The 26,747-nt window shown below is 43.0% G+C and overlaps 3 protein-coding genes across 3 annotated transcripts; 1 reads left to right on the top strand and 2 right to left on the bottom strand.

Annotated features, from left to right (window-relative positions):
• On the bottom strand, positions 1 to 7,848 carry WDR77 (WD repeat domain 77). The gene is made up of 10 exons (XM_083509051.1): positions 7,570 to 7,848; positions 6,353 to 6,538; positions 5,392 to 5,533; positions 5,258 to 5,307; positions 4,008 to 4,078; positions 3,717 to 3,771; positions 2,934 to 3,005; positions 2,730 to 2,838; positions 2,420 to 2,488; positions 1 to 1,373 (listed from the first exon to the last, which is right to left on the bottom strand). Exons 1-10 carry the CDS (start codon positions 7,706 to 7,708, stop codon positions 1,214 to 1,216), a joined length of 1,053 nt encoding a protein of 350 aa, XP_083365177.1. The 5' UTR covers positions 7,709 to 7,848; the 3' UTR covers positions 1 to 1,213.
• Positions 7,849 to 8,896: 1,048 nt separating this feature from the next.
• On the top strand, positions 8,897 to 16,734 carry ATP5PB (ATP synthase peripheral stalk-membrane subunit b). Its single transcript, XM_083510739.1, has 7 exons — positions 8,897 to 9,050; positions 9,132 to 9,177; positions 11,685 to 11,830; positions 12,524 to 12,687; positions 13,897 to 14,022; positions 15,714 to 15,893; positions 16,601 to 16,734. Exons 1-7 carry the CDS (start codon positions 9,020 to 9,022, stop codon positions 16,670 to 16,672), a joined length of 765 nt encoding a protein of 254 aa, XP_083366865.1. The 5' UTR covers positions 8,897 to 9,019; the 3' UTR covers positions 16,673 to 16,734.
• Positions 16,735 to 19,337: 2,603 nt separating this feature from the next.
• Positions 19,338 to 24,853, bottom strand: LOC310710164 (adenosine receptor A3-like). Its single transcript, XM_083510737.1, has 2 exons — positions 24,370 to 24,853; positions 19,338 to 20,295 (listed from the first exon to the last, which is right to left on the bottom strand). Exons 1-2 carry the CDS (start codon positions 24,804 to 24,806, stop codon positions 19,698 to 19,700), a joined length of 1,035 nt encoding a protein of 344 aa, XP_083366863.1. The 5' UTR covers positions 24,807 to 24,853; the 3' UTR covers positions 19,338 to 19,697.
• Positions 24,854 to 26,747: the final 1,894 nt, after the last annotated feature.

The raw sequence follows: 26,747 nt of genomic DNA, 5'->3' as shown, positions 1-26,747 counted from the left end.
TTTAAAAATGAAAAGGGATTTATTTCAAAAACTGCCTTCCCTTTTGCGTGCGATCATCTCTATCCATTTCATGTCACAATCGTCCTGGAGTAGTGCTTGCTGCCGACATAAAATAAGCAGTTTGTCTTCCTTTGCTCCAGAAAATCACGGAAGACAAGGGGATGCCTCCCAGCAGTTCTCCCATTACAAAACCATGATGTGTCACATCAGCATGCGCACCTTACATCTTCTACTCCACCATGGGACACGGGTGTGAATACATTAAACAAAACAAAATGTACAACATATGAGCCTTCCTGCTTGGAAACTGGCTGTAGAAGCACAACAACAGTTGGGATTTCACATAACAACTACATAGATTTGCAAACACCAACGTTGTCAGTTTCTAATTCGGGGGGGGGGGGGGGATGGCTTCCTATCAGCTTATCTGCTTTGCTCTACATAATGTAACCTGAGAGCTGGGAGCAAGTAGGTCCGCAGGCTTCAAGAACTGCAGAGCAGTGTGGTACCCACCCCATCCCAATCTTGCACACAATTCTCTGCAGCTCAGTTCAAAACCAATGTTCTACAAGAATGCTTTGTTGTCCCCGCTTCCAAGGACACAACCTAAAAACTAAGCCTTAGTTCAAACTTTCCACTGATGGGGCTTATGAGTTCAATCTCACCCATTGCCTGGCTACACATATAGCATGCTTTCATGTCTATATCTACATAACTTTATCCCAGATGAGATCCCATATCACAATACACTGCATCCTCAAGATGGGACGATTTAGACCACTTTTGGCAGGATTACCTCACAGTCTCTCAAAGTCATAATTAAAACCCCAATGCAAGGCTGCCCCACCCAAAAAAGCCTACAAATTCCTGAAAGGTTATATTAATTCGCCATTCAAAAAAGGGCTACACACACACTTCTCTACAACTTTGGAGGTTCTAAAAAAATAGAACTAAAACAAAATGAACCCAATTCTTTATGATTGTGTACTGTGCTGTCACCATCAATCAGACTTCTGATGCTCAAAGAATCTCATTGGCTGCAACAGTGGTTGAAATGAGCTAGTGCTCACCTAACATGAAATTGCTACAGGACTTTTCTTCATCGCTGCAAAGGCCATATTCATCCCCAGGACTCGACGAAAACAAAAACAAAAAACCGAAAGCAAAAAAGATGCTATTCCAGGGAGAATGACCCCAAATGGAACACACAGATCTATGAAGTTATGTTGTTTTTTCCAGAAGGATGGTTATTCTGCGTCGGGACTGTATGATGTAGAACCTGATGGTCCCATCCAACCGTCGTCAGTGAGACTTTGTTTAATGGTGACCACGATAAGCCTTTCACAAAGTCTCGATGGGACCGGTTTCTAAAACTGGAAAAGATATAAAACATTAGTTCTGCTACCCCAGACACATATCACTACAGCTCCAAATAATGAACAAACCTCCCCGAGCTGGCATTGTTTCTTGCAGTTTATTAGAAATAGAAAATAATTGGGACTCAAATGCTAATGCAAAATGAGATTGCAGATTCTAATGGCTTAAAAAAATAAAAATAAACAAAATAACTGCTCTAACAGCAGGATTGGGGTGAGGAATCTGTGACCCTCCAGATGTTGTTGGACTTCACCTTCCATCAGTCCCAAGCTAGCACAGCCCACGATCAGGAATGGTGTGAGTTGGAGTCCAGCATCATCTAGCAGTTCCCTAGTCAAGCTGGAACATCATTATTTCCAGTCTGAAGGTGCAAGAAACAATGCTCTGTAAGTGTCAATTCCTGGTTCCCATCTCTTCCTGGCTACAGTGTGGCTGATAAGAGAGGAAAGCCAATGTACACAAACAGCAAAATAGGTACTGAACATAGTCCCCAACACCCATAATGGAAGACAATTTGCAAGGTAGCAAGATGGGCAGTGTTATTGCCTCACCCTTTTGCCTCAATTTAGTCTGTCTCTGCTAAACAAAGATATACCAAGCTCAGTAAACCCAGTCCCTACTCCCCTTCTTTGCCTGACACTGCTGACCCGGGGGATGAGACCAAAAGGGTGAGGAAGCCCTCATTTCACTTCAACTCCTCAGCCACCTTCCAAGCAATTACCTCCACAGGGTAAGTAGGGATGGGGTGGGCCTGGTTTACCATGCCTATACCATCCCTCCTCCTTAGCCAGCGATGACAGCTTTGGTGGCCTTTGGCACTGACCAATGACTTCAGACATATTGCTAGTTATACATTTGTAATGGACCAAACGGATGCAGGAATTCATTTACAGTGCCGTTTTGGATTTGTCCAAGTGCATGCAGCTGCCACACCAGGTATTTCGCAGGATCGTGGCCAGTTTGTTGAAAATATAACTGAGCCCAGAAGGAGGATACTGAGAAGAGAGCAGGGCAAGGATCGATGGGACGGTCTTGTACTCACACTTCTGAGAACCTCGAGTCAAGAACAACTACTGAGCAGTCTTCACTGATGGAAGCCAACAGGGGTGAGCTAGAGGAGAAATGAAAAGTTTATGTTTACACATTTATTTATTTTTTAGCTCCAATATGCCAAGCAAAATAAAAATGCATTCACTAGGAAAATTTGACCTTTCCCTAAGTTCTGTAGATGTGAACAAGCATTTCAGGAATTTACAGAGCTGCCAATCAAGAAACAATAATGTCTATTCAGTTCCCTGCCCCTGGCCAGGAAACCAATGCATGTATCTAGAAACTGATACTGCAGATCATACCTATGTGCAGAAAAAGCAAATCCGGTGACGCTTCGGGAGTGCACAGGTGAGCTTAGGGCAGAGTCTGTGTTCTTTGTGTCCACAAGGACAACAGTCCCACTTTCGTCACCTTCAAAACAGTAACATAGAGGAGCAGCATTATTAGAGAGACAAAAACATTTTCTTGCCCCGTCTGGAAAACAAGCATCAATAAATACTCCTTACCCAATACAAAAGTGTCCGTTCGATGTGGATGCCACACCAGGGAGGTAGGGAGGTTACTAAAGGCACTGCAGGCTACACAGGGAAGGGAAAAAAGGGAAATGCTGGTCAGTCTCAAAGTTCTCTAAAATAGCTGACAGACTGTAAGGGTTGGACTTAAAAGGGTGGGGATAGAAAGGAAAAACAGAAACTGCTCATCCCACCAATTCCAGACAGCCCAATATTTATGAAATTCTGTAATAGAAGTATGTCTGCAAACCATGATTTTGAGCTCTGGCAGTATTCTGCTTGCATAAAAAGTACCACAAGCACAATGAGACTTCCACAACTGCATCATCCCCAAATCTGCTCAGGGAGTTGGGGGGGGGGGGGAATCCCAGAACAGAGACTTAGGGGGCATGCAGAGGGAGAGGGGGACCATTCCAAAGAACTAGATGAAATCTTGCAGTGACTAAACCATTTGCTTAGTGCTACACCAAATACAACTCTTAGTCCTAACTGTAGTTAGTGTAAACTGGGGGATAAAGGGAACTGTGAAAGGAGTGTGCAAACTCACAGTACATACCTCAGAAATTAATGGATCCCACTAAGTCAAGTTTTTTTTAAAAAATTAAGTAGATCTATTCTGAGGAAAGCTTAGTTGAATGCCACTCAATAAAATTATTATTATTAGAATATTCCTTAATTCATACTTAACTTTCTTCTGGGCAACAAGAACTCTGAATAAAATATTATTCAACTTAAACCACAGGAAATGCAGACATAATCTAACGCCCCAAAACATACCAATCCGAGTTGCTGGTTTTGGTGATCTGGTATCCCAGAGTAAAATCCTGCCATCCTAAAAAAGAATGAGATAAAATAAGCCTTAAAAGCAGAATTATCATAGTAGCGGGCAAGTATGGACCACCGTTTCCACCCTAAAAAGGAACTTTCTCAGTTTTATCAGGCCTCTCTCTCTCCTGTGTAATTCCATTAGCTTTGTGCTCATATCGACAATATCAAAGATATCCAAATCCTTTCACCTATAGGCTAAATTTGAATCTACAAAGTTCTAGAAACAAAAGTTGGTTTTACCTCTGCACAGGACAGGAACACGGTGTCTTTTCCAGGGCAGGAGGCCACACATGTCACTGGACTGGAATGAGCTGGCCAAAATTAAACAAAAAGCACATAATATACTACATTAATATGGGCTTGTCTAGGTGGTGATTCAAGACTGGATGCATTGTGAGTAGAAGGCATTACTGCACATGAATGGAAGAGAAGGAGCCATTCACCCACAGGCAGCATGTTAAAATTGACAAGTTAGCTTGAAGGGGGGCGGAAATAAGACAGGACTAATAGCTAGTGTGTGAATCAAAGAGTCACAATTAGCATCATGTGGCTCCCAAAGTAACATCTCAAAAGGCCTTCAGGAGGTCAGAAGGCTAACTTGGAATAATAGATCAAATGAAAAATGCTGGTGTGTGCAAAGCCAGTTACAAAAAATGGGGTTCTGGTTGCTTAGCTGCTGTTGCAAATTTTACTGTGAAACTCTAGATCAGATATATTCTGCTGGAATCACTGGGTTAATTTAGGGGTGGGTTTGTGTTCCTGCAAAAGCAATAACTACATTATACAAATCTCTAGAAAGATCACCTTGCTGCTTCTCCCCAAATTATACTGCCCAAGATTTAAGCTCTGGGAATGTGAACTTCTTCAGCCAATTCGATTCACCCTAAAAACCCAAAGGAACTAAGTAGTATTAAATGACTCTTCTGCGGTTATCTGTAGAATGGAAAGTGATCCCGCAAAGATCAATGACTAAACAGCATCAAAACATCCCACACAAGAGGAAGCAAAAGTGTGCCATTTTATTTTACCAAATACTACCTGCTGAGAAATTGTTTGCAATGACTGTGTTGTTAATCAGATAAGATTGTAAGTCTGTCTCATACATCCTCCCCCCTCCTGCTGTTTTGCTTTCATCTAGCATTCAGCAGTATTGTGATAATATGGGACACTAACAGCTTGAAAACATGCCCATGGAAGCTCTACACATGTTGGAGAGAACATGCAACATGGATAAGACACACAGAAGCCACAGTGTTTCCTTCAACACTGTGGAAGGCAGTTGCAGGGGCGTTGAAGAGATTCAGATTGTTCTCTGCTGCTCAGTCATAAAGCTCATTATGTCAGCCACAGGGCTACCCACGTTCTCATACAGCCTGACACCAGGTGGCTATAAAACTGGGGGAATGGTTGGATCACATACAAGGTCTGCTCGGGAGGAAGGGCAAGATAAAGTAATAAAAATAAAGAAATAAATCAAGCTTAGCACTCACCTCTGTAGGTGTTGAGTACTGTTTGTTGAGGGATGTCCCAGATCTTCACACTAGACATAAAATCCAGAGCAGGTTAAAAACTAGAATGGATACTTTTACAGTAAAGCAGAAAAGAAGCACCACAAAGGGATCACCTGAAGTCTTTGCTGCCACTGACGGCCTGTGTGTTGTTGGCAAGGACACTCACTGTTGTCACAATGTCGTCATGCTCGTACTTACAGAATTTGTTCACGATCAGAGTTTCATTCTCATCTAGTTCCCAAAGTTCCACGGCACCTAAACAAAATGAGAATCAAAGTCAGCAGCAGAATACCTAAGGAAAGCCCTACATACTTAGTAGGTAAGTGGTGGGTTCCATTACTTAACGTTATTGGTAAACCAAAGACTTTTTCTACACCAGAAACAAAATCACCCCCACCACCGAACTACTTTAGTAGCCCCAAAGCAGGGAACTCTGCTTTAAAATGTCACACCTAGTTAAAGTAAAGCTAAAATGACAGGGTTGGATCCAGAAGTGTCCTTTCAGGCACAAGCAGCAGAAACTTCCATTCATGGAAAAGGAAGAGAAGCAAAATTGACTGCTTTCCATCCCCCCCAGCTCCTCCCATGCTATTCCATTAGTAGATGATTTGCAGGGGGGAAATCAGCAAAAGAGACTCTTCTTCTTCCACTACCAGGCATCAGGAATGGCTGCTCCATGAGTTCATGCTACTCACAAGACCTTAGGATCCAACCCACATATTTTATAGCAATTTGCAATGCACCTTTTATCCAGCAATGACAGTGCTTGTTCCAGGCCTCAATCTCTTCAAAGATCTCATGTCAAATTATTTGACTGCTACAAATGAGTGATTGTAGAAAATCCAGGATTTCCAGATGAATGTTCTTTAATGTTCTTGGAAGCAGCCAACCAAGTTACCATGATAAGAATTACAGTCCAAAAGAACTGGAAGGCATGTCACTTTTTGGTTTAAAAATTCTCTTTAGCATTGAGAACCACTTCAGAAAGGAAGCATAGCTTCATCCTTATGTGATCTTGGCCGTAATTTATAAGGCACTAAGAGGTTCCAGGAGACACACTTCTTTGATGCTCACCTGAATCTGAAGCTACCAAGATGCCTTTATCAGCAACCCATTTCAGATCTGCTATTCCTGCTTCTGTCTGAACTCCCGCAGAGCAAAAGCCTTCATTAGGAGCTTTCGTTGGGTCCTTGAACACCCAAATAGAACCCACCCAGCAACGTCCACTCAAACTGGAAGCTCCCAGGAGCAAAGAACCATCTGGAAAATAAACAGAGTTAAGCTACAATGATATATTTGCAGTATGTGGCTCACCTAAATTTAGCATAAAGAGAAATGCTACCACTGATTAATTATTGAATGCCAAAGTCGATCTTGTTGCTATTCAAAACTCCTACATAACACAATCTCTTTGCAAAGGAATCACAATTCACCAGAAAAACAGGCAAGGCCTAACATAACCGAAGGTCAAGCTCTGCTCGGAGCCCATCCTAGAATCCAGACTGTTATGGAAAAACATCTTGGGGGGGGGGAATCCTATTGACAACATCCAAAATGTCACTTAATAAACGGCTGAAACAAAGCCTTACATGAAGGCAAATTATGTAGTCTCATTTCTTTTTTAAAAAAACATGTAACTGAATCTACTAGGGTTTTTGAGGACAGCGGCTGGAACAAATCTGGCATGGTGGAGTAGTGTGAAGTTTTTTCTCAAGTGCACTGAATAGTCATTGAACATCAGTGAACAGGTAAAGCAACAGATAGAAATCCAGATAAAGCTCATTGTACTAAGCTCCTGAACCTGATTTTTCAATAACAGAGCTCAATCCCCTTAAAGAAATGCTCCTCTGAACCTAGAAAGTGTAGCTACAGCTAACACTGACATCTACATATAAAGGGAAGAGCCATGCTTCACAGCTCGAGCATAAGCAATGTTCCACTTTCGAAGTCACCCACTGTAGATAAGCGTTTTGGGACACAGTTGCAGGAAGACTTTGCAATAAAATAAATTTGAGGTTGCAACCTTGCAAAGTCGCATCACTTCCCACCCTGGGTCGCGCGTATTAAAATCGACTGCAGACTAGGCGCAAAAGGGCTTTAACCGGGGAGGCGTCCCGAACTCCACGCGGGGCCACGAGCAGGGAAAGTAGCCCACAAGGGATGCCCGGCTCCTGCCCGGTGGGGGCCCCGGATGACGCGGTAGCAACGGGGCGGGCGCCGAGCTCTGGATGCCTGGAGGGCGCGGGTCCCCCCGGTTGGCGCGGCGGGGGCAGCTCGCGACCGGCGCCTACCTGCCCGGTAGTGGGCCCCGTCCAGGTGCCGCTCCATGCAGGCGGGCGCGTTGGGCGGGATGCTCCACTCGGACCCGGCTTCTCCGTCGGCTGGCTGAGCCGGAGCCGCTTTAGCCGGAGCCGCCTTCGCTCCCTCCATGGCCGCAGAGACGCGCGCGGACAAACTTGGAGCGCAACCCACGTGCTCCCAGGACACCCCGTTCCGCCCCCCGCCCCGACAGCTCTCGGCGCCGCTGCTCTCGCGAGAACGCCCGAAGCTTCGTTTCTCCTCTCTCGCTCTCTCCCCCCCCCCCCAGTTTCTTCTCCTCCTCCCCAATTTCCGGGTTATGAGTGGGACGCCTGCTTCTCTCGCGATATTTTCTAAGCGATTCGCTCAGTGAAACCCACAGAGATAGAAAGGGAAGAGTGAACATCTCAGAATTGACTTTTAATTCACCTTCAGCAACTCCGCGATACCAAAGGGAGAGCACGGCGCGCCACATGTTTCTAAGAACGCTGGATCTCTATCTGTCCATTTAAAGGGGGCCACACTGCAGGGTTGCCGTAAACTACTCTGCTTCAACACCTGGCCGCCTTCCATTTTGCGCCGTTAACGGTAGCTGCACTAGCACGGCGCCGCAGAAATCCTCTCGCTTTTAAACCCTTCTCGCTTTTTGCAATGTCGGGATAGCAACAGCGAAGAGCCGTCTTTGGCCACGCTCTCAACTGCAATCCTGAAATGTAGGCGGTGTGTGTGGGTGTGTGTCGGGGTGGTAATAGCCGACGCTCAGCCAGCGCCTCCCCACCTTCATCTGCTACACAGCGCCAACTTGGGTGGCATTTATTGATTTTTTTATTGCATAGCTACCCACTTTTTCTGTGGGGAGATAAAGGTGGCGCACATCGCCGTCCCCTTTTTTCCTGGTTATCCTCACATCGACTCTGCGAGGCTGCCTCAAGGTCAACCCAATGAGCTTCCTGGCTGAGCGGGGTCTCGAATCCGACACCGACCACACGCCACAACTGAGCAGAAGTTTGTGTGTGCGTAATATTTATATTAAAATATTTAAAATATATATATTTCCCAAAAAAACCAAGCTTTGCATTCGCTCTGCTGCATTAGCCCCGCCACAGACAATACTGCAAATGAGGATTGTCCACCGCTTCCTATCGTTGCCCGGAAGTTCAGCCCCTGCGGCAACTCTATACCTCTTAGCTTTAGCTCTACCTCTACCCCCCCCTCTCTCTCTCCCCCGCCCCCTTTTGTTTTCGCGCGATTCTCCGCCCCGTCTCCGCGGTGACGCTCGCCGCATTGGTCCTCTCGGCCCAGCTGTTCCTATAGGTCCAGAAAACCACGGAGAAGAAGGCGAGACCTCTCGCGAGACCTCCTCCACGGAGGCTGCCATCTTGAGTTCTCTTCGCCGGGAGGGTCACAGGGACGGAGAGGGCGGCGGGAACAGCGGCAGCCGCGATGTTGTCTCGTTTGGCCGTGCGCGCCCTGGGTAAAGCGGGGGCTGCAGGGCGGGCGGGCTGTTGGGTTTCGGGGAGCTGTGCTTTGACTCTCTTCTTCTTGCCTCCCGCAGCCCCGGCTGGTGGCCTGAAGAGCTTGGCGCCCGCTCTGCCCGTGGGGTGAGTGAATGCAGGTCGTGAGGAGGGTGGCCTTGGAATAGGAAGAAGAGGGAGAGGAAGCCGCTGCTTTTCTCCGGGAAAAGCACAGGGAATAAAGAGGAGGGTTAGGCTCCTAGAGGAGGCCGCAGCGACGCAGGTCGTCGTAAAGACTCACAGGGATTATGCAGGTTAGGAACGGGAATCCAGGCCACAAGAAGCGGAAAGCTGCAACTCAATTATATTGGTATAATGCAGTGGTGGCGAACCTTTTAGAGACCAAGTGCCCAAACTGGAACCCAAAACCCACTTATTTATCGCAAAGTGCCAACACGGCAATTTAACCTGGATACTGAGGTTTTAGTTTAGAAAAAAAAATAACTCATACATTAGGATTAATGTAACCATTTCCACTGATATATAATTTTATTTTTTCTCTTAAAAAATGTCTAGGAATACTCTCATTTTGACTCGAGAAAATCACCATCAGGAAAAATAAATACAGTTTGAATTGGGGAAAATAAATAAAGTGAATTTCTTCTTCAGTTAAATTTACAAAATGTTTAGGGGTATGCATCCCCACAGAAAAAAAGCACTGGTATTACTCCAAAAAAAAGTAGTGTTATGAGTCATCCAGTCATTGGTGTACACTGGAAGGCTGTACTAAGAGCCACCCTCCCTCTCCCAATTTTTAATATGGGATAATATTGATTGTTTTTATGCGCACGTACAAATAAATATAAACAGATAAATAAACCCAGCCAGATGGGTTGGGTATAAATAATATATTACCTTATTGGGGGATTACATATTAAGAAAATGGGGGGAGATTGCCAAGAGTTTTTGAGCTTTCGGGGGGGGGGGTTGCTTTCAATCGCACAACTCGCCGAACACACACATTGTTTCCATGCTCACTGCTGGCAGCCACAAATCGACCGCCAAATTGCCACAACGGCAGCCAATGGAAAACAGCCCTTGACACAGCAGCCAATCATCTGCACCATCGCCGCAGAGAATCTCCTGCTCGGGTCTTTCAGGAGCCCCAAATAGTGGTGCTTCTCCCTCCCAGCCTGGAGCAGGAGGTGTGGCAGGCAAGTCATGGGCATGTCCCTTCGTGTGTGCGCGCTCTTGCCCAGACACCTGTCGCTTCCCTGCTCCCCTCCACACCTTCCGTGCCACCTGATTGGCGGACGCGCAACTCCCCAATGCTCTAGGGAGTATTTATCGTCCGCAGTGGCATGGGAGGGGGGAATGGCTGCCCACTTCGCCAACACCCAGCAATGGCCCTACTTTGGTGCTGAGTGCCGCCTTTTGCACGTGTGCCAAAGGTTCGTTAGCACTGGTATAATGTACAATGGATGCTCGGGTTGCGAATGTGATCCCTGCGGGAGGCGTGTTCGCAACCCGCAGCGCCGCGTCTGCGAACTCACAGGTCGTGATTTGGTGCTTCTGCACATGCGCAAAGCGCAATTTAGCACTTTTGCACTAGCGCTGAAACCTGGAAGTAATCCGTTCCAGTACTTCTGGGTTCGGTGTGGTGCACAACCCGAAAATGCACAACCTGAAGCGTCTGTAACCCAAGGTATGACTGTATTAGCTCAGAAGGCTGTCATACAGCACAGTACCTTCAAGGCCTGCAAGGCCCTGAGCACAACCGGGTTGCCATCTGACAAAACTGATAACCTTCTGTAGAGGGGGATTCTCGGTTCTCCAGTGCCAAGATAGAAGTAAGATCTGATTTCTTTTGGTCAGTTTAGGGGAAGCCTCCATCTCTTGAACTGGTAGATCATCCTGAAGTCTTTTGAGTTCTTCTAAAAGCTTTGACTAATTAAAATGGAAAGTAATTGGGTTACGTTGCCTCTATAGCTGAAGGAGCGTCCCCACCCTCAGTGTTCAGCCCAGACACTTGAGATCCAGCTCTGAGGGGCTTATGGCGGTTCCCTCATTTTGAGAAGTGAAGCTACAGGGAACCAAGCAGTGGGTCTTCTTGGTAGTGGCGCCCGCCCTTCCTGTCTCTCTGTGATTGCTTTTTCTCCCCCACAATTTTTAGTCTGCTATTAAGTTATGCTTGCATTAGATGAAAGCATAAATATAATAAGGAGATTAATTTTATGCATGATTTTGGAGAATTTGGAGCCTTTTCCAAGTGCTACAGCTTGCACGGTTTATGGATGTGACAGTGATGCTTTGGAATTCCTAGGGAGACATACATTGTCACTACTGTATGTATAATGCCCGGTGAAGACCTTAATCCTTAAATATGCCTTTGGAGAAAGCTCAGTTGAGAAATCTGTTTTGTTTACTGATTCTATTATTATAATATTTGATAATGTTCTTTCACATTGGGTTGATTTGTAACTCAAAGCTGCTAACAGTTTAGAGCTCCTTAATGAAGGTAAGATAGGATAGATTTAAAAAAACAACAACAGATGATTACTGAATATCCTGAAGCTATTAATTTCTATTTAGCCACAAGTATAACCTTTTTTGGGGAAGGATTTGGAAATATGGAATCATTTTCTTCATCGCAGGGCAGTGAAAATATTCAGACCACTTCACACAAGTGAGCAACACTTGGCTCCTGTGCCACCTCTTCCAGAGACAGGAGGAAAAGTCCGCCATGGAATATTTCCTGAAGAAATCTTCCAATTCTTGTACCCTAAAACAGGAGTCACAGGTTAGCATGCCTGCATGAGTAAACTCTTTGTGAAAGCCAGCTCTTAGTAAGAAACTTATATTTAAAAAGTATTATTTAATATTTTTATATCCAATTTTTGAACTGAAGTCCACAAATTACTTAACAGAGAAGGTGCCTCTGCTAATGATGAGGTTACACATTAGCTTCTGAGGTATGTTGTGTTGATAACAACTTACAGCCAGCATAAGGAAAAGTACCTCAGAATAGATGTGTGCCTTTAGAAATTTGCGTTGTATTTCCTATTTCAATTAAAATTGTGTTTATCTTTATTTTGAGCAATAAATGTACTCTCTATTTAGAACAGTGGCTGTCACAGATAATGGCTGACATTCCAAAAGGGAGCTGTAGTACATATGTACAAGTTTATCTCTCCTTCCTTCCCTTATCTTTCTCTAAAAAAGAAGAGAGTGTGTTAAAAGGTGATAATGCAAGTATCATAAATTTAAATTAGTTATTAGATTGTAATGTGATTTTGAAAGAAGTAGCACCTCTGATAACTTAGTTAGGGCTTTTGTTTTCTTGTTTGTGTGTCACAGTTCAAGGGCAACTGAGTTATTTCCCCTGACAGATCTCATGTTCAGGGAGGGTAGCATATTCAATATTAAGGCAAATTTCCTTTATACTGAATGTCTCTATTGTCTTGTGTAATGGTATTGATTTGCTTGCTTTTAGGCCCCTATATGCTTGGGACTGGGCTTCTGCTCTATATGCTCTCTAAGGAACTTTACGTAGTTAACCATGAAACAATAGCTGGAGGTGTTATGGTGGGAATTCTCATCTACATAATTAAGAAGTACGGTCCAGATGTAGCAGCTATTGCTGACAAACTCAATGAGGTAAGACAGCATGTTTATTGCTACTCAGTAAAAGAGTTCACATGTTAAAATTCATTTTAAAAAAGGATACAGCTCAGCATACTATATATAGGATGCTGTCAGTCAAAATGTGAATCATGTCTTTTCCTTGTAAATAATGTGATCAACTAAGGGGTAGTTCCCAGTTCAGCACCATCCCATCCCTCCACCATGCAGTCCTATGCCTCTTTACTGACAGGTAAGCCCCACTGTTTACCATGTGGCTTGCTCTCACTATGCATAGGAGTGCAGTTTTATTGTAATATAATTGCAGTTGTTAGTGCAGCTCAACACTCCTTCATTATTTTGTAGCCTCATCACTGATGTGCTATGGTAATAACCACAATAATAATCATATGCAGTCTCAAGACATCCAGAGAGATTGAGTTTTCTAATGTTCAGTACCGTGATAGCTTGGTTCTCGAAATTAATCCGTTCTGGGAGTCCGTTCAACTCCCAAAACTATTTGAAAACCAAGCTTCCTGCATTTAAGCGGAAGCCACATCGGACGTTCAGCTTCCAAAAAAACGTTCACAAACTGGAACACTTCTGGGTTTGCAGCATCCGGGAGCTGATTTGTTCAACATCTAAGCTGTTTAAGAACCAAGGTACCACTGTATAAGTACCCCCCAAATGAGTTAGATAGTCGGGTTTCATGCTGTTACTGTCCAAACTTGGCATTCAGTGATTACAAATTAACTGAATTAGAATGAGGTCATTTTAGAAGAGATTGGGCAGGTCTCAATGTAATATTTTTTCCTATGCAAATGGAGAAGAGGGTATACTACACTTAAAAATACCTATCTGGAGTAGAATCGCATGTGCTTGCTTATTTATTTATTTCATTTATGCCACACCTTTTTCTCCAAAGAGCTCAAGGTGGGATACATTTCATCCTCATTTCATGCCCACGACAATCCTGTAAGGCACGTTAGGCTGGGAGGCAGTGAATGATTGGCCCAAAGTGAGCTTCAAGGCCAAGTGGGGACTTGGATCCTGGTCTTACAGGTCCTAGTCCAGCACTCTAACCATTACACCATGTCTTGAATCCTGCTAATATTCAGTATAATTGTTACCGTCATAACAATTACACAATGGCTTTTTTTCAACATCGCATCAAGGGAAAAGTGCATGATGTGAGTGCAAAACTGGATTTCTCTGAAGGTCAAACTAGCTTGTTTTTTATTTCAGGATGCTATAGCACAAGCAACAGCCGTGAAAAATGACATGATAGCTGAACACACTACGGCTATTGAAGAGGAGAAGAAAGAGCAGTGGAGGGTGGAGGGTCGTCACTATCTCTTTGATACCAAGCGGGTACAGTATTAAAATAAATACACAGTGTGCGAGATCCAGGGCACCATTGGCACAAGTCTGAGAGTTGACATTGTTGCACAAGTTTAGTTGTCAGGGAGGAGGAGGAGAAGGAGAATAATTAATAATAATAATAATAATAATAATAATAATAATAATAATAGGATATGTGCCATGGATTACATCAGTCACTAATGCAAGCCATTCTTTGAATTTGGCTGCTGCAGTATAGCAAGAATTAGGCTCCTACTAGTGCCATGGGTGTTGTACGAGTGGGTGCTGCAGTTGGTTGTCACCCACTGTTATTGAAGAAGTAGTTCTTGTACAATGTTTAAATAGCAAACTTTTAAAAATGTAATAGTAGCTTTAACATGCCTCTGATGCTTTGCTTTGCTTCACTACTGTCAGTCATAGAACTGTAGAGTTGCAGGGGGACCCAAGGGTCATCACATCCAACCCCCTGCAATGCATCCATGACAGGTCGCCACCCAACCTCTGCTTAAAAGCCTCCAAGGAAGGGGAGTCCACCACATGTTGTGGGAGTCTGTTCCACTGTCAAACAGCTGTTGCTGTCATAAAGTTCTTCCTGATGTTTAGTTGGAATCTCCTTTCTTGAAGTCATTGGTTTGGCTCTTACCCTCTGCAGCAAGAGAAAACTAGCTTGCTCCATCCTATGGTAGCGGTTCTGGAGTTCTGAACAGACATATTCTAAGTGCCTTTAAAATATATCTCTGCCCAATATGAAAAAGAGATGGTAATTGTGGTATCACTAGAAATTTGTAATAATTTGTTCGACTAAATTAGCTATAACATATGCTGTTAACATCAGGATATCATGATGATGAGATTTATGATTAAAACATTTAGCGCTGTCAACAAAAAATGGAATTTCAGCCTTTGTGAATCAGGATCAGTGACTTGTGCTGGCAATCATATGCACAATCATAAGGGAGCAAGTTCCATTGAATTTAATGGGACTTCTGTGTAGCGATACCTATCTCATTTAGTTAGTTAAAAGTTAAATATTTCAGTAGAACACTAAGTGACTTAAATCTTCAAACAGAAAGGAATATATGAAATCAAATATAAATTACACATTCATGTTTATAGGATAAAACTCCAGTCAGAATTAAATTATTGCTTGAAAATGTATTAGAGAAAATAGATGGTGATGCACCTTTTAATCCCCTACCCAAAGTCAGTATTTCCAGATACAACATGCTTTTTATTTTGCATTTTTAGGTAGCTTAGGGTTTCGAAGATGAAGTACTGTTCATCTACTGTGGTTAAGGAATAATTCAAAAATATCTATTTGGGGATTCATTGATAAGAAACATTATTAGTACAAAAAAAGCTGGAAAACATTTAAGACATGTATTTCCTTGCTGTTTGTGGAACTGGATCTTAAATAATGTCAGACAGTTGTGCTCTAAACTGAAGAATCATACAAAAAATTCAAATATAAGTGGTACCAGACTCTAAATTTACTAACTATATGTGTTTTTGTAGGATGCAGATAAGAGGTATTTTCTAAACTGTTCTTCACGTATGTTTTTTGTTGATTTATATCTGTAAATTATTTAAACGGAAGAAATACAAGATTTTGTGCGCATACCGCATGTTCATTTCGCAGAAATACTGTAGTCAAAAGAGTGCCCACAATGGAAAAGTGATTTCATTTCTTGCTTTTCTAGAACAATGTTGCTATAATGCTTGAGACAAACTACAGAGAGAGGCTGTTTACTGTATACACAGAAGTGAAGAAGCGGCTGGATTATCATGTGGCAATACAGCATCTCAGGCGGAATATGGAACAAAATCACATGATCAACTGGGTTGAGCAAAACGTTAGGCAGAGTATTACAGCCCAACAGGTACTTGGAGCAGGCTTCTCTATAGGTTTCCCCTTGCAGTTACCTCCACAGTACAAAATAAGTTTGTGCCTAACCTACTGGAGGGTTCGTGTGTCCCTATGATATGAGTAATGTTTAAGATGCTGCACATCTGTTTTTTCAAAGTTTCCATTGGAAGAGATTGCACAGGTGTGGAGGATCTGGGAATTTGTTGGAACTTAGCCAAATAATAGCCAAGCACTTGAATGGGAGATGTAAAGACTAATCTCAGTGCCTGTTCCCTAAAGGAAAGGGACAAAGGCGAATCTTGTTCCTCGATAACAGTCTATGTGAGACTTGTACCAATCATAGGATTGGTAGCTTTTTTGGACTGGGGAGGATTGGGTGTGCATTCAGATCTTGTCAAACATTGGGGTTGGTCCTTAATTTATTTTTTGCCTTTATGGGCCCTAAAGCATTATTTTAAAAACATGTAGCTGTGCTGTCACCCTTTTTTGTGTGATATTATGTCTAGCCTAAGTAGGTGCCTGGGTCTCCAGCTTTTTATTCCTGCACAATTTTAATCTTGATTCTAAGGACGGACTAAATACTGAGTTATGAAATAATCAGTTAGGTATAGCATATCGTTTCAGTGTGGTATGATTTCAAATAAAAATGCTCATGTCATTCTCCATGAAGCTTTTTTCCTTCCAAGTTTCTTAAAGCATTTATTTGTTTCTGTATTGCAGGAGAAGGAGAGCATTGCTAAGTGCATCTTGGACCTGAAGGCATTGTCAAAGTCTGCACAGGCAACTGTTTAAACACAATTATGAGCTCTTAAACCATATGATGGCAAATCTTAATTAAAACATATACACCTTTTTGTTGGGCTTTCTCTCTGACAGCTTCGGAGTTAAATTTCTTTAGGGTGTTCCATTAACTCCAGTTTACTCTCACATAGAAATAATCAGGAAAGTGTATATAATTTGAGCAACTAATGGCAAGAGGTAGAATGAATGAAACTATGTTTTGTCTCGTGTCACTCTGCAACACTGTACAACTTGGTTTAAGTAGCAGGTAGAAAAAGACAATAAGCTGAAATACAACTTTTCACTTTGAATTAACATTGCAAACACTTTTTAATTTAAAAAAAACAATCTGTTTCTTCTTCCCTTGCTCTTACAAGCATCTTCCCCCTCCCTCATATCTTCCCAACTTCTGTATCCTTCCCAATACTAGGGGTTCATATCTTGAAGAGCAAAAAAGAGGACAGCCTGAGCTGCTGCCAGTCCAAGCCAGGGAAACGGGCATGCGGGGCTGCCCCCACTCGTGCATGCCTCTTTCCGCAGCTTGGGCTGGCAGCAGCTGTGGCGTGCAGAGGTGCCCAAGCTGCCCCCCCCCCCCGGAAAAAACTCCAAACCCAGACATCTCCTTTGAAATGTAAAAATCCCCCCAGATGGGTATGTTGGCCCCCCAAAAGAGGACGTCTGGGCTTTCCTGGACATATGGCAACCCTAACCTATACCCAATTTCCCTTAGTGCAGCATTCATTTCTATGATTAGTGAAAAACCTGAATTTTCACTACCTATAGCCTTAAACGCATCTCATCTATGCACGACCCTCTGGTTATGATGGAGCAATGCAAACAATCTTGCACATAAATATCGTTATAGACTTATTCCACGCTGAATGTAGTTCTTCTGATTTGTGCTCTTGGAATGAACTTACTAGTTTTAACATTAATTTCCTAAAGATCTCTTTATGTCCATGAAGAATTGCCATGTGATTATTGGTAAAGAGGTCTTTATTCTACGAAGGCACAATAATGGCCTTTCTTACGTACAGGAGGACACCTGTGGGGTAAGGTTTACTCCGATAATCTGTTGCTTACAGTAGCTCATGCAGATGTTTCCTTGTTCCCCACTGAGAAGATCAACCACATTCTGATCTGCTCCCTGGTGATACCCATCAGCATATTATCATGAAGCTGTAATCTGATAGCATCCAAATCAGTTTTCTATAAGCTTAGAACATGTATGCTGTCATCATACATTATCCCCTATGCTCGTATGTTGGTACACATATGAAGGAAAGTGATTATGTAAACTGCCGTTGGTATTCTTGATGATTGCATAAAATATTTTCCTGTAGAAATCCTTAGAAGGTTCAGATTGGTGAGGATCACACCCAACATCAACATGTGCACACATTCTGCATCTAGGAAGAGTAGGCCCCTCTCAGATAATGCTATCTTGATGGTCTGTGATCAGAACTACTTTTGCACCAGGGTCTCGGTACATTCTCAATCAACTCAGTTACCTATAATTAAAGCCACTAGCTATGAGAAATCTGCTCGAACGGTCTTTGTGGGGTGAAATTGTCTCAGATTTATATTCTCTCCCTGTTGAAAGTGTTTGGGTGAAGTTTATACACAAGCGATCGTGTCAGGTATTTCACTCAGAAAATTTCTGCACATAGCAGCATTTTCTGACACATCCTGTACCACCAAGTTCACAGCACGTTTTACACCGCCAACATACAGTGCTCATGGCTGTGCCTGCCTTTACAAGAGCTTGCTTTCCACTGAGACATTCAGCAACATTTAATGCTTCTTCATAACATCAAATGCCTGTCAATAGAGATTAAAGCAGCAGAGTACATTTTTCAAAACAGAAGAGTTTTAGCAGTGATGGTATCATTTTAACAAAATAAAAGAATTTAAGGATTTAATCAGGAAAGTTAACATGGATACAATATTATTTGAATGAAGTATTTAAGACAGATAAGAAATGAGGGTTTGGGGAACAAATATCACAAACAGATCTGTTGGAATGTAATATTAAAGTTCCTTCTAAAATTTATAAGATACTATTGGATTGGAAAACAGGCAAGTAAAATCTTCAGGCAAGTAAAATCTTCAATGATATATTGGGCAATAGATATTGGATACAATATAGATATGGAAGCATGGGAATGATTGTGGAATACGGATATAAAATTTACAGCATGCTATGGTTTAAGAGAAAACTATGAAAATGTTTTATAAAATGTAAAGGGACCCCTGACCATTAGGTCCAGTCTTGGCCGACTCTGGGGTTGCGGCGCTCAATACCGAGTAACCTGGCAAAAATGTTTAAATCAAAATCAAGTAAGTGTTGGAAATGTAAAGAGAAAGAAGGTACTTTCTAGCATATGTGGTGGTATTTGCAGTAAGGTTAAAGTTTACTGGGAAATGATATGTAATGAATTGAAAAATACGTTTAAAATAACATTTGTAAAAAAAACAACCAGAAGCTTTCCTCCTGGGAATTCTAGGGGTAGAACTACCTAAAGAGTATAGGAATTTATTCATGGATGCAACTACAGTGGCAAGAATGTTATTTGCCCAAAATAAGAAGTCCCGACGAAAGAAGATTGGATACAAAACCTCATGGAATATGCAGAAATGGTGAAACTTACTGGAAAAACAAGAAATCATGACAAACTTTATAAAAGATTGGAAATGGTTTATTGAATATGTACATTTGACACACTATGCCAATACTGGCACATCTTTAACAGCTTCTTGTTTGGCCAAAATGTATATGTAGAACCAGAACACAACAGATGTGGGTTGACAGAACCTCGGACTGCCAGCTTTGTTACTGGTTGCTACAGCAGTGAACAGCAGGCATTAACAAGGGGTAGAGTTTGTTTCTGAAAAGTTCTCTTGACTGCTGCAGACCAAAACAACTGTTACATAAAGTCTCGGGAAGCAAGAGCTCCCCTGTCAGTAACTTTATTGTATCTTAGGGCAGAAGACATAAAGCTAGACAAGGCCAATGGTCTTCATCTGCATGAGGCAGCTATGAGCGTTCAGATGTAGTTGGACTGGGCGATGTAGCATCTTCCGAATCCTTGTGCCCGATACAGGTTCTTAAAATCTGGATGCAAGTTTCCCGGAACTTCTTTATCCTGAAAGTGTAGACGATGGGATTCATGACTGAGTTGGAATGTGTGAGAAGGATTCCCATGTATGTGAGAGGTCGGTTTGATCGTTTGGCCAAATGCTCGATGCAGTTCAGAATGCACAGTGGCAGCCAACATACAGCAAATAAGAAGAGGACCAGGGCCAATGACTTGGCTGTTCTGAACTCCTGCCTATAAAATGACCTTTGCCCGTTGACATTCACCGAACAGGGCTGAAGCTTTGTGCGGATGAGGCAGAAGATCTTTGCATAAAGGATGCACATGACAGTTAGTGGAATGAGGGTTCCGGCAATGAAGCTCAAGTATATCATGTATTCCATTTTTATCACATTTGTGAAGGTACAGTTCACGAAATCAGAGTTTTTCGGTTTTGGTTCTGCCCATCCAAACGGAACAAATCCCACCAGCAGAGACAAGAGCCAGATTGCTGCCAGAGCCCCACGGATTTTTTTCTGACTGCTTTGAATGCTATACCTGTTTTGAGGAGAGAAAAACAAACTCGCATCAAATGTGCAAGAGATTCTAATGTTGGTAGTCTTATTTCCTGATAGCGCCCCCCTTTTTGCTTTAATTGTGCCGTTTTTCTTTTGTTTCCTTTTTATTGTTACTGGGGGTTTTTAAGGGCAAGCTGTATAAAATGTGAGACTATCAGGCTGAATTTATTGGCAGCATTTTGCTGATCTGGAGCATTTTGCATATACTAACTTGGTTTTCAATAAATACCAATACAGTGGTACCTCCGGTTATGAACTTAATTCTTTCCAGAGGTCCGTCCTTAAGCTGAAACCGTTCTTAACATGAGGCGCGCTTTTGCTAATGGGGCTTCCCGCTGCTGCCATGCCGCTGGCACGTGACTTCCACTCGCATTCTGGGGCAAAGTTAATAAGGGGCATCTACTTCCAAGTTAGAGGAGCTCGTTACCCAAAGCATTCGTAAGGAGGACGGTACATAACACCAGGTTCCACTGTACTTAACAACAACAACAAAAATGCAACAGATACTTTAAAGTGGCTATGTTTAAACTGTGATACAGACTGTGGCTTTATCAGAGAGACCGACAGAAAGCCATTTTAGTGAAGAGGAGGATATTGATCTTGCATTGTGTCATCCCAAAGCAGGACTACAGAGGTACCTTCGTTCTCAAAATTAGTCGGTTCTGGAAGTCCGTTCCAAAACCAAGGCGGGCTTTCCCATAGAAAGTAATGCAAAATGGATTAATCCATTTCAGACTTCTAAAAACAACCCCTAAAACAGAAATTTAACATGAATTTTACTGTCTAACAAGACCATTGATCCATAAAATGAAAGCAATAAACAATGTACTGCAGTCATACAATCAATCAGTAGCTGAACTGGGTTCCACAGAGTCAGTCAGTCTCTCTCTCTCTCTCTCTCTCTCTCACACACACACACACACACCTGCAAAAACAAAAACCCAAAATAAATAGCAAAAACAGACAGACCTCAGCATAACACTCAAAACGGAAGTGTGGCACTCAAATCAGAAGCGTAACACTCAAAACGGAGCATGTTTGGCTTCTGAAAAAAGTCCACAAACCAGAACACTTACCTCCAGGTTTGCAGTGTTTGGGTTCCAAGTTGTTTGAGAACTAAGGTGTTGGAGAACCAAGGTACCACTGTATTGAGAGAAGATCTTAGCCATGGAAAGATTCCTTCCACACAGGAAGATTTCAGACCTCTTTATTATTATTATATTTTACTTGTTTATTAAATTTATATCCTGCCCTTCTGCCAAGGAGCCTTCTATTACTCAGGAGTGCCCTTTCTATTCTGGCTCACTTACTGCTTTTACACAATGACAGTGCCTCATTATAAACAATGAAGTGGTCTACTTCAGGGGTGGCAAAAAGTGGATGAGGAGGAAGAGGCAAATAGGTAACTGTGTGATAAAACCTAGGCACAGGGAGCAAGCTGCCCTACCTCAAGTTAGACCATTGGTCCATCTAGCTCAGTATTTACAAGATGTGTAAAGTCACCGATGGTTGAAGTAGCATTCCCAGTTCCATTACAGTGGTACCTTTGGTTACAAATGGAATCCGTTCCAGAGGTCCATACATTACCAGAAACCGCTCATAACATGAGGTGTGCCTCCGGCGTGCAATTTCCACTTGCATCCCAGGGCAAAGTTTGCAACCGGGAGCGACTACTTCCAGGTTACTGGAGCTCATAACCCACAGCGTGCTCAACCAGAGGTGTTTGCAACCAGAGGTACCACTGTATAGGAATCTACCAGGATTCCTTCCAGCCTTGTGATAAAGAAAGCAGCTTGCTTCCTTCCTGCTCCTGGATATCTTAGGGGTCGAAGCAGACTAAACATTGAATACATTTCTAGGCATAGGGCATCAAAACCATAGTGGTAACATGTCAGTAGTCAAGTCAACTGCTGATTAATTTTTTCTAAATATTTTTTTCTGAATATTTTTGAGAACTGTAAGAGAGGGCCTTCTTGGTAGTGGCACCCGCCCTGTGGAATGCTCTCCCATCAGATGTCAAAGAAATAAACAACTCTCTGACTTTTAGAAGACATCTGAAGGCAGCCCTGTTTAGGGAAGCTTTTAATATTTGATGAATTATTGTATTTTAATATTTTTCTGGCCAGATGGGTGGGGTATAAATATATTATTATTATTATTATTATTATTATTATTATTATTATTATTAAAGATCCAGGGGGAGCTGATCAGAGAATCTTACTGTTGGTTGCAGAAATTATTGAAAGGAAAGAGCGAATAAAGGTAAAGGTAAAGGTACCCCTGCCCGTACGGGCCAGTCTTGACAGACTCTAGGGTTGTGCGCCCATCTCACTCAAGAGGCCGGGGGCCAACGCTGTCCGCAGACACTTCCGGGTCACGTGGCCAGCGTGACATCGCTGCTCTGGCGAGCCAGAGCCGCACACAGAAACGCCATTTACCTTCCAGCTAGTAAGCGGTCTCTATTTATCTACTTGCACCCGGGAGTGCTTTCGAACTGCTAGGTTGGCAGGCGCTGGGACCGAACAACGGGAGCGCACCCCGCTGCGGGGATTCGAACCGCTGACCTTTTGATTGGCAAGCCCTAGGCGCTGAGGCTTTTACCCACAGTGCCACCCGCGTCCAAGAGCAAATAGACAGCTTAAAACAACTGACTGGCTTGAAGAGGACTGAAAAATATTGGCATTAATGGAAAAGCTGACACAGAGAAGTTCTGGACCAAAGGGTTGTAGCTCAGTGGCAGGAAATCTGCACGCAGGGGTCCAAGGTTCAATCTCTGGCATCTCCAGAGAGAAAGACGGCCACCTGAAAACCTGGACAGCTGCTGCCAGTCAGTGAGGACAGTGCTGAACTACATAACCAATGGTCTGACTCAGTATAAAGCAACTTCCTCTGTTTCAAACGCTTTACCAGGAAATTGGATAAAGATTCTTTGGAATTATTCCTTAAACTGGAAACTAACCGGAACCCTATCCTTTATAGAACTATTGGAATGCTAGATATATTTGTCTTCATATAAATAATTGTGGAGGGCTGTATATCTGAATGTAACCATTAATCTCTATTGGAAGTGATGGATTTTTAATATATATATTTTAACAACCCAAAGGAATTGCATATTGCAATGCAACCATGCATGCTATGCATCATATTTCTCATGCCTTTTTTATTTTTAGAAATTTTCTGATTGTTACAATTGCAAATGTTTGCTTTTTGCTAAATTTGCATCACTGTTTGCTTAAAACCTCAGGCTACACTATGCTTTGCATGGCAAATTAAACAAAATGCATAAGCGTTCTATCATATGGGGAACTGCTAAACAGAAATGAAAGTTATGGCGCCCTTTTGAACAAGATTCTTATATTGGCAACAGTATTCATATTATTTAATTTAAAGCCAAGCTGAAGAGTTAAAAACTATGCTCCTTCAAAAGAGTTCTAAAATCACCTCTGTATGTTGATTTTAGAACTGTTTTGAAGGAGCATAGGGTTAAGAACTTAATTCATTCTGGAGGTCCGTTCTTAACCTGAAACTGTTCTTAACCTGAAGCACCACTTTAGCTAATGGGGCCTCCCGCCGCCGCCGCCATGCAATTTCTCGGCCTGAAGTTAAGTTCTTAACCCGAGGTACTATTTCTGGGTTAGCGGAGTCTGTAACCTGAAGCATCTGTAACCTGAAGCGTCTGTAACCCGAGGTACCACTGTATATATATTTAACCCAGCTGAAAAATCAGCAGTCATCCGCAAAAAGCAGGTGGAACACAAAATACAAACCAGGGGGAAGGCCAGCAGCTCCATGGAATTGCTTCTGTTTTCCACACACCAGGTGCCAGATTCAATACACAGCATCTTCAAGTTGGGCTGGCAGAGAACCCAAGTCTGAAACTCTGGTGAGCCACGGCCAGTCAGTGCAAGCAATACTGAGACCAACAATCTGATTCAGTGCAAGGCAACTTCCATTAGTCCTTAAAATCTCTTGCTTCTATATCACCCAAGCATTTAAACAGTAGTGTGCAAACTACCCCCGAGAAATAAGTCACTGACGAAGTAGAACTCACCGAGTAAGCAGCCGTAATCTCAGATATCTGTCGATTGCTATGGCGAGCAAGGACAGGATGGAGGCCTGAGTAAAAATCATGAGTTGACAACACATGAAAAGACAGGCGTAATAGTGGATCTCGATTTTTAAGCTGACTACGATAGCCAGTGGCATGACGAGGCCAACACCAATATCAGCCAGGGCCAGCGAGATAACAAAGTAGAAGGTGGTCTTCTGAAACGCGGGGTTTAGCTTCACGACCCAAATGACCAGAACATTGCCCAGGATAGCCAGCACTGCAATCACAGCCTCGAAGGCAATGTAAACTCCTTGCACAGCCTTAGGCATCTTGGGAACCAAGATGTTTTCCCCTCGAGGTGAAGAGAGTCCAGGATGAGTCTTCTTCTGAAGCACAGCCAAAATAATTCTGACAGCTGGATGCAGTTGCAGTTTCATGAGGGAGCAGCAGTAGAGCACCCCATAGCATTGTTTACTGTCAGAAATGACTCAGAACCACTTGCCACAATTGTCCACAGATAAGCACTTTCTAATTCTTAGGAACTGAATCTTTGAAAAGGAAGTTACACTTTGCTTTCAGACTCTGATCTCCTCTGTGGTCTTGAAGGCTTGGCATGGCTAAAGGATGGCAGGGATGGCCTTATTTTATTCTGGTTTCCTCATTTTTTTTTTTAAATAACATATAGATACAAATATTAGATATCAACATATAGAAACTTTCAAGCACACTGCATAGCAAAGGACTCCGCTGAAGCTCTAGTCAAACTTGCCAATCTCATTTCCGCCCTGGCTTGCCTATGATAGCTATGGAGGATGCAATGTCTGTTTCCTACTGCGTTTCCTCCATTACCTGTTGGGGCAGATACACCTGACACCAACTAGAAAGCTTAATGTAGTGCAGGTGTGGGGAATCTTTGGTCTACCAGAAGTTGCTGAACTACAACTCCTATTATTCTTGGCCACTGGCTATGCTTGCTGAGGCTGAGGGGATTTGAAATTCAGCAACATCTGGAGGGCCAGAGGTTCCTCACGACTGGTTTAGGCTAATGTATTTAGCTGCAATCATTTACCCACATCCCTGTGAAATCAATGACAGTTACTTGATCCCTGAGACTGTGTTGTCAGTACGGGCCTGTCCGCCCTTCCACTTGTCTCGTGCCTAGAAAGCACAGCCCAGGCAGGTTTCCCTTACTCCACTCCTTTCCCAGGGGGAAAAATGCTCTTAAGCTCTAATTTGACGCACCTGGATGTAGTTTTAGCTTCCACCCCATAACGTCTGATGAGAGTTAGGTGGCACCAGAGATGTTAATTTTATATGCATTTGAGCTTTGCATAGAAATACTGCAGACTGTACCTCTTGTGTTTTGTGGCTTCACATATTGCTCTTCTTCTTCTTCTTCTTCTTCTTCTTCTTCTTCTTCTTCTTCTTCTTCTTCTTCTGATAAAAATATTATTGGACACTCACAATTTCCTTGAGTGGTGAGACATTCCAAAGGTAGCCTTTCTAGTCACTTCTGAATGAGAGAGACCACTGGAGATGGATGGTGACTTTGTAATGCAGTCATACCTCGGAGGTCAAATGAAATCTGTTCAGGAAGTCTGTTTGACTTCCAAAATGTTCGGAAACCAAGGTGCGGCTTCCATTTGGTTGCAGGAAGGTCCTGCAGTCAATCGGAAGCTGTGGAAGCTGCATCGGATGTTCAGGTTCCAAAGCACGTTCGCAAACCAGAACAATCACTTCTGGGTTTGCGGTGTTTGGGAGCCAAAACATTTGAGTCGCAAGGCATTCGACTTCCAAGGTACGACTGTATACAAGTAGAGTGGACAGTGGTGGGTAACCTCAGGTCTTGGGGCCAAATCCAGCCCTGTAGGCTTCTCTTCCTGCCGTCAGACAGAGGTTTTCCAAGGATTGCTGTTTTCTCCAATTCAGCAGTAAAATACAGGTTTTCTTGGGGAAAGTGCCAGGACAAAAACAAAAACAAAAAAACCTGCACGGACACAGGCCTGGAAAGCCAAGACCGGTGCCTAAAAAGTGTGGAGCAAAAGTAAGTGTGGATGAGGCCTTTGTCTGGATGGGAGACTGAGAGGAATGCTTCAGTGTGTGCAGAAATTAGCTACGCTTACAAAGATAAAATTCCATTCATGCTTCTGACTACTTTTGCATCTGGCCTTGACCTCAGAAGGTTGCCCAAAAGAATGGCTTTTGGACTGAAAAAGGGTTCCCTATTCCTGAAGTGGAGCATAAATTGCAGGAAAGAGGCATTCCTACAAGGCCACAAATTTACTACCCTACCAGGTCCTTAAAGAGAGACTCTGCACCCTCAAGGACCCTTCAGTTAGCTCACTCTCTGCCTCAGCATCTTCCAAACTGCGAACCAC

This window comes from Podarcis liolepis (assembly GCF_965112155.1).
Source record: "Podarcis liolepis genome assembly, chromosome: 6".
Lineage (NCBI taxonomy): Eukaryota > Metazoa > Chordata > Lepidosauria > Squamata > Lacertidae > Podarcis > Podarcis liolepis.
Note: the sequence above shows the minus strand (reverse complement) of the source record. Positions and strands in the feature narration are given on the sequence as shown.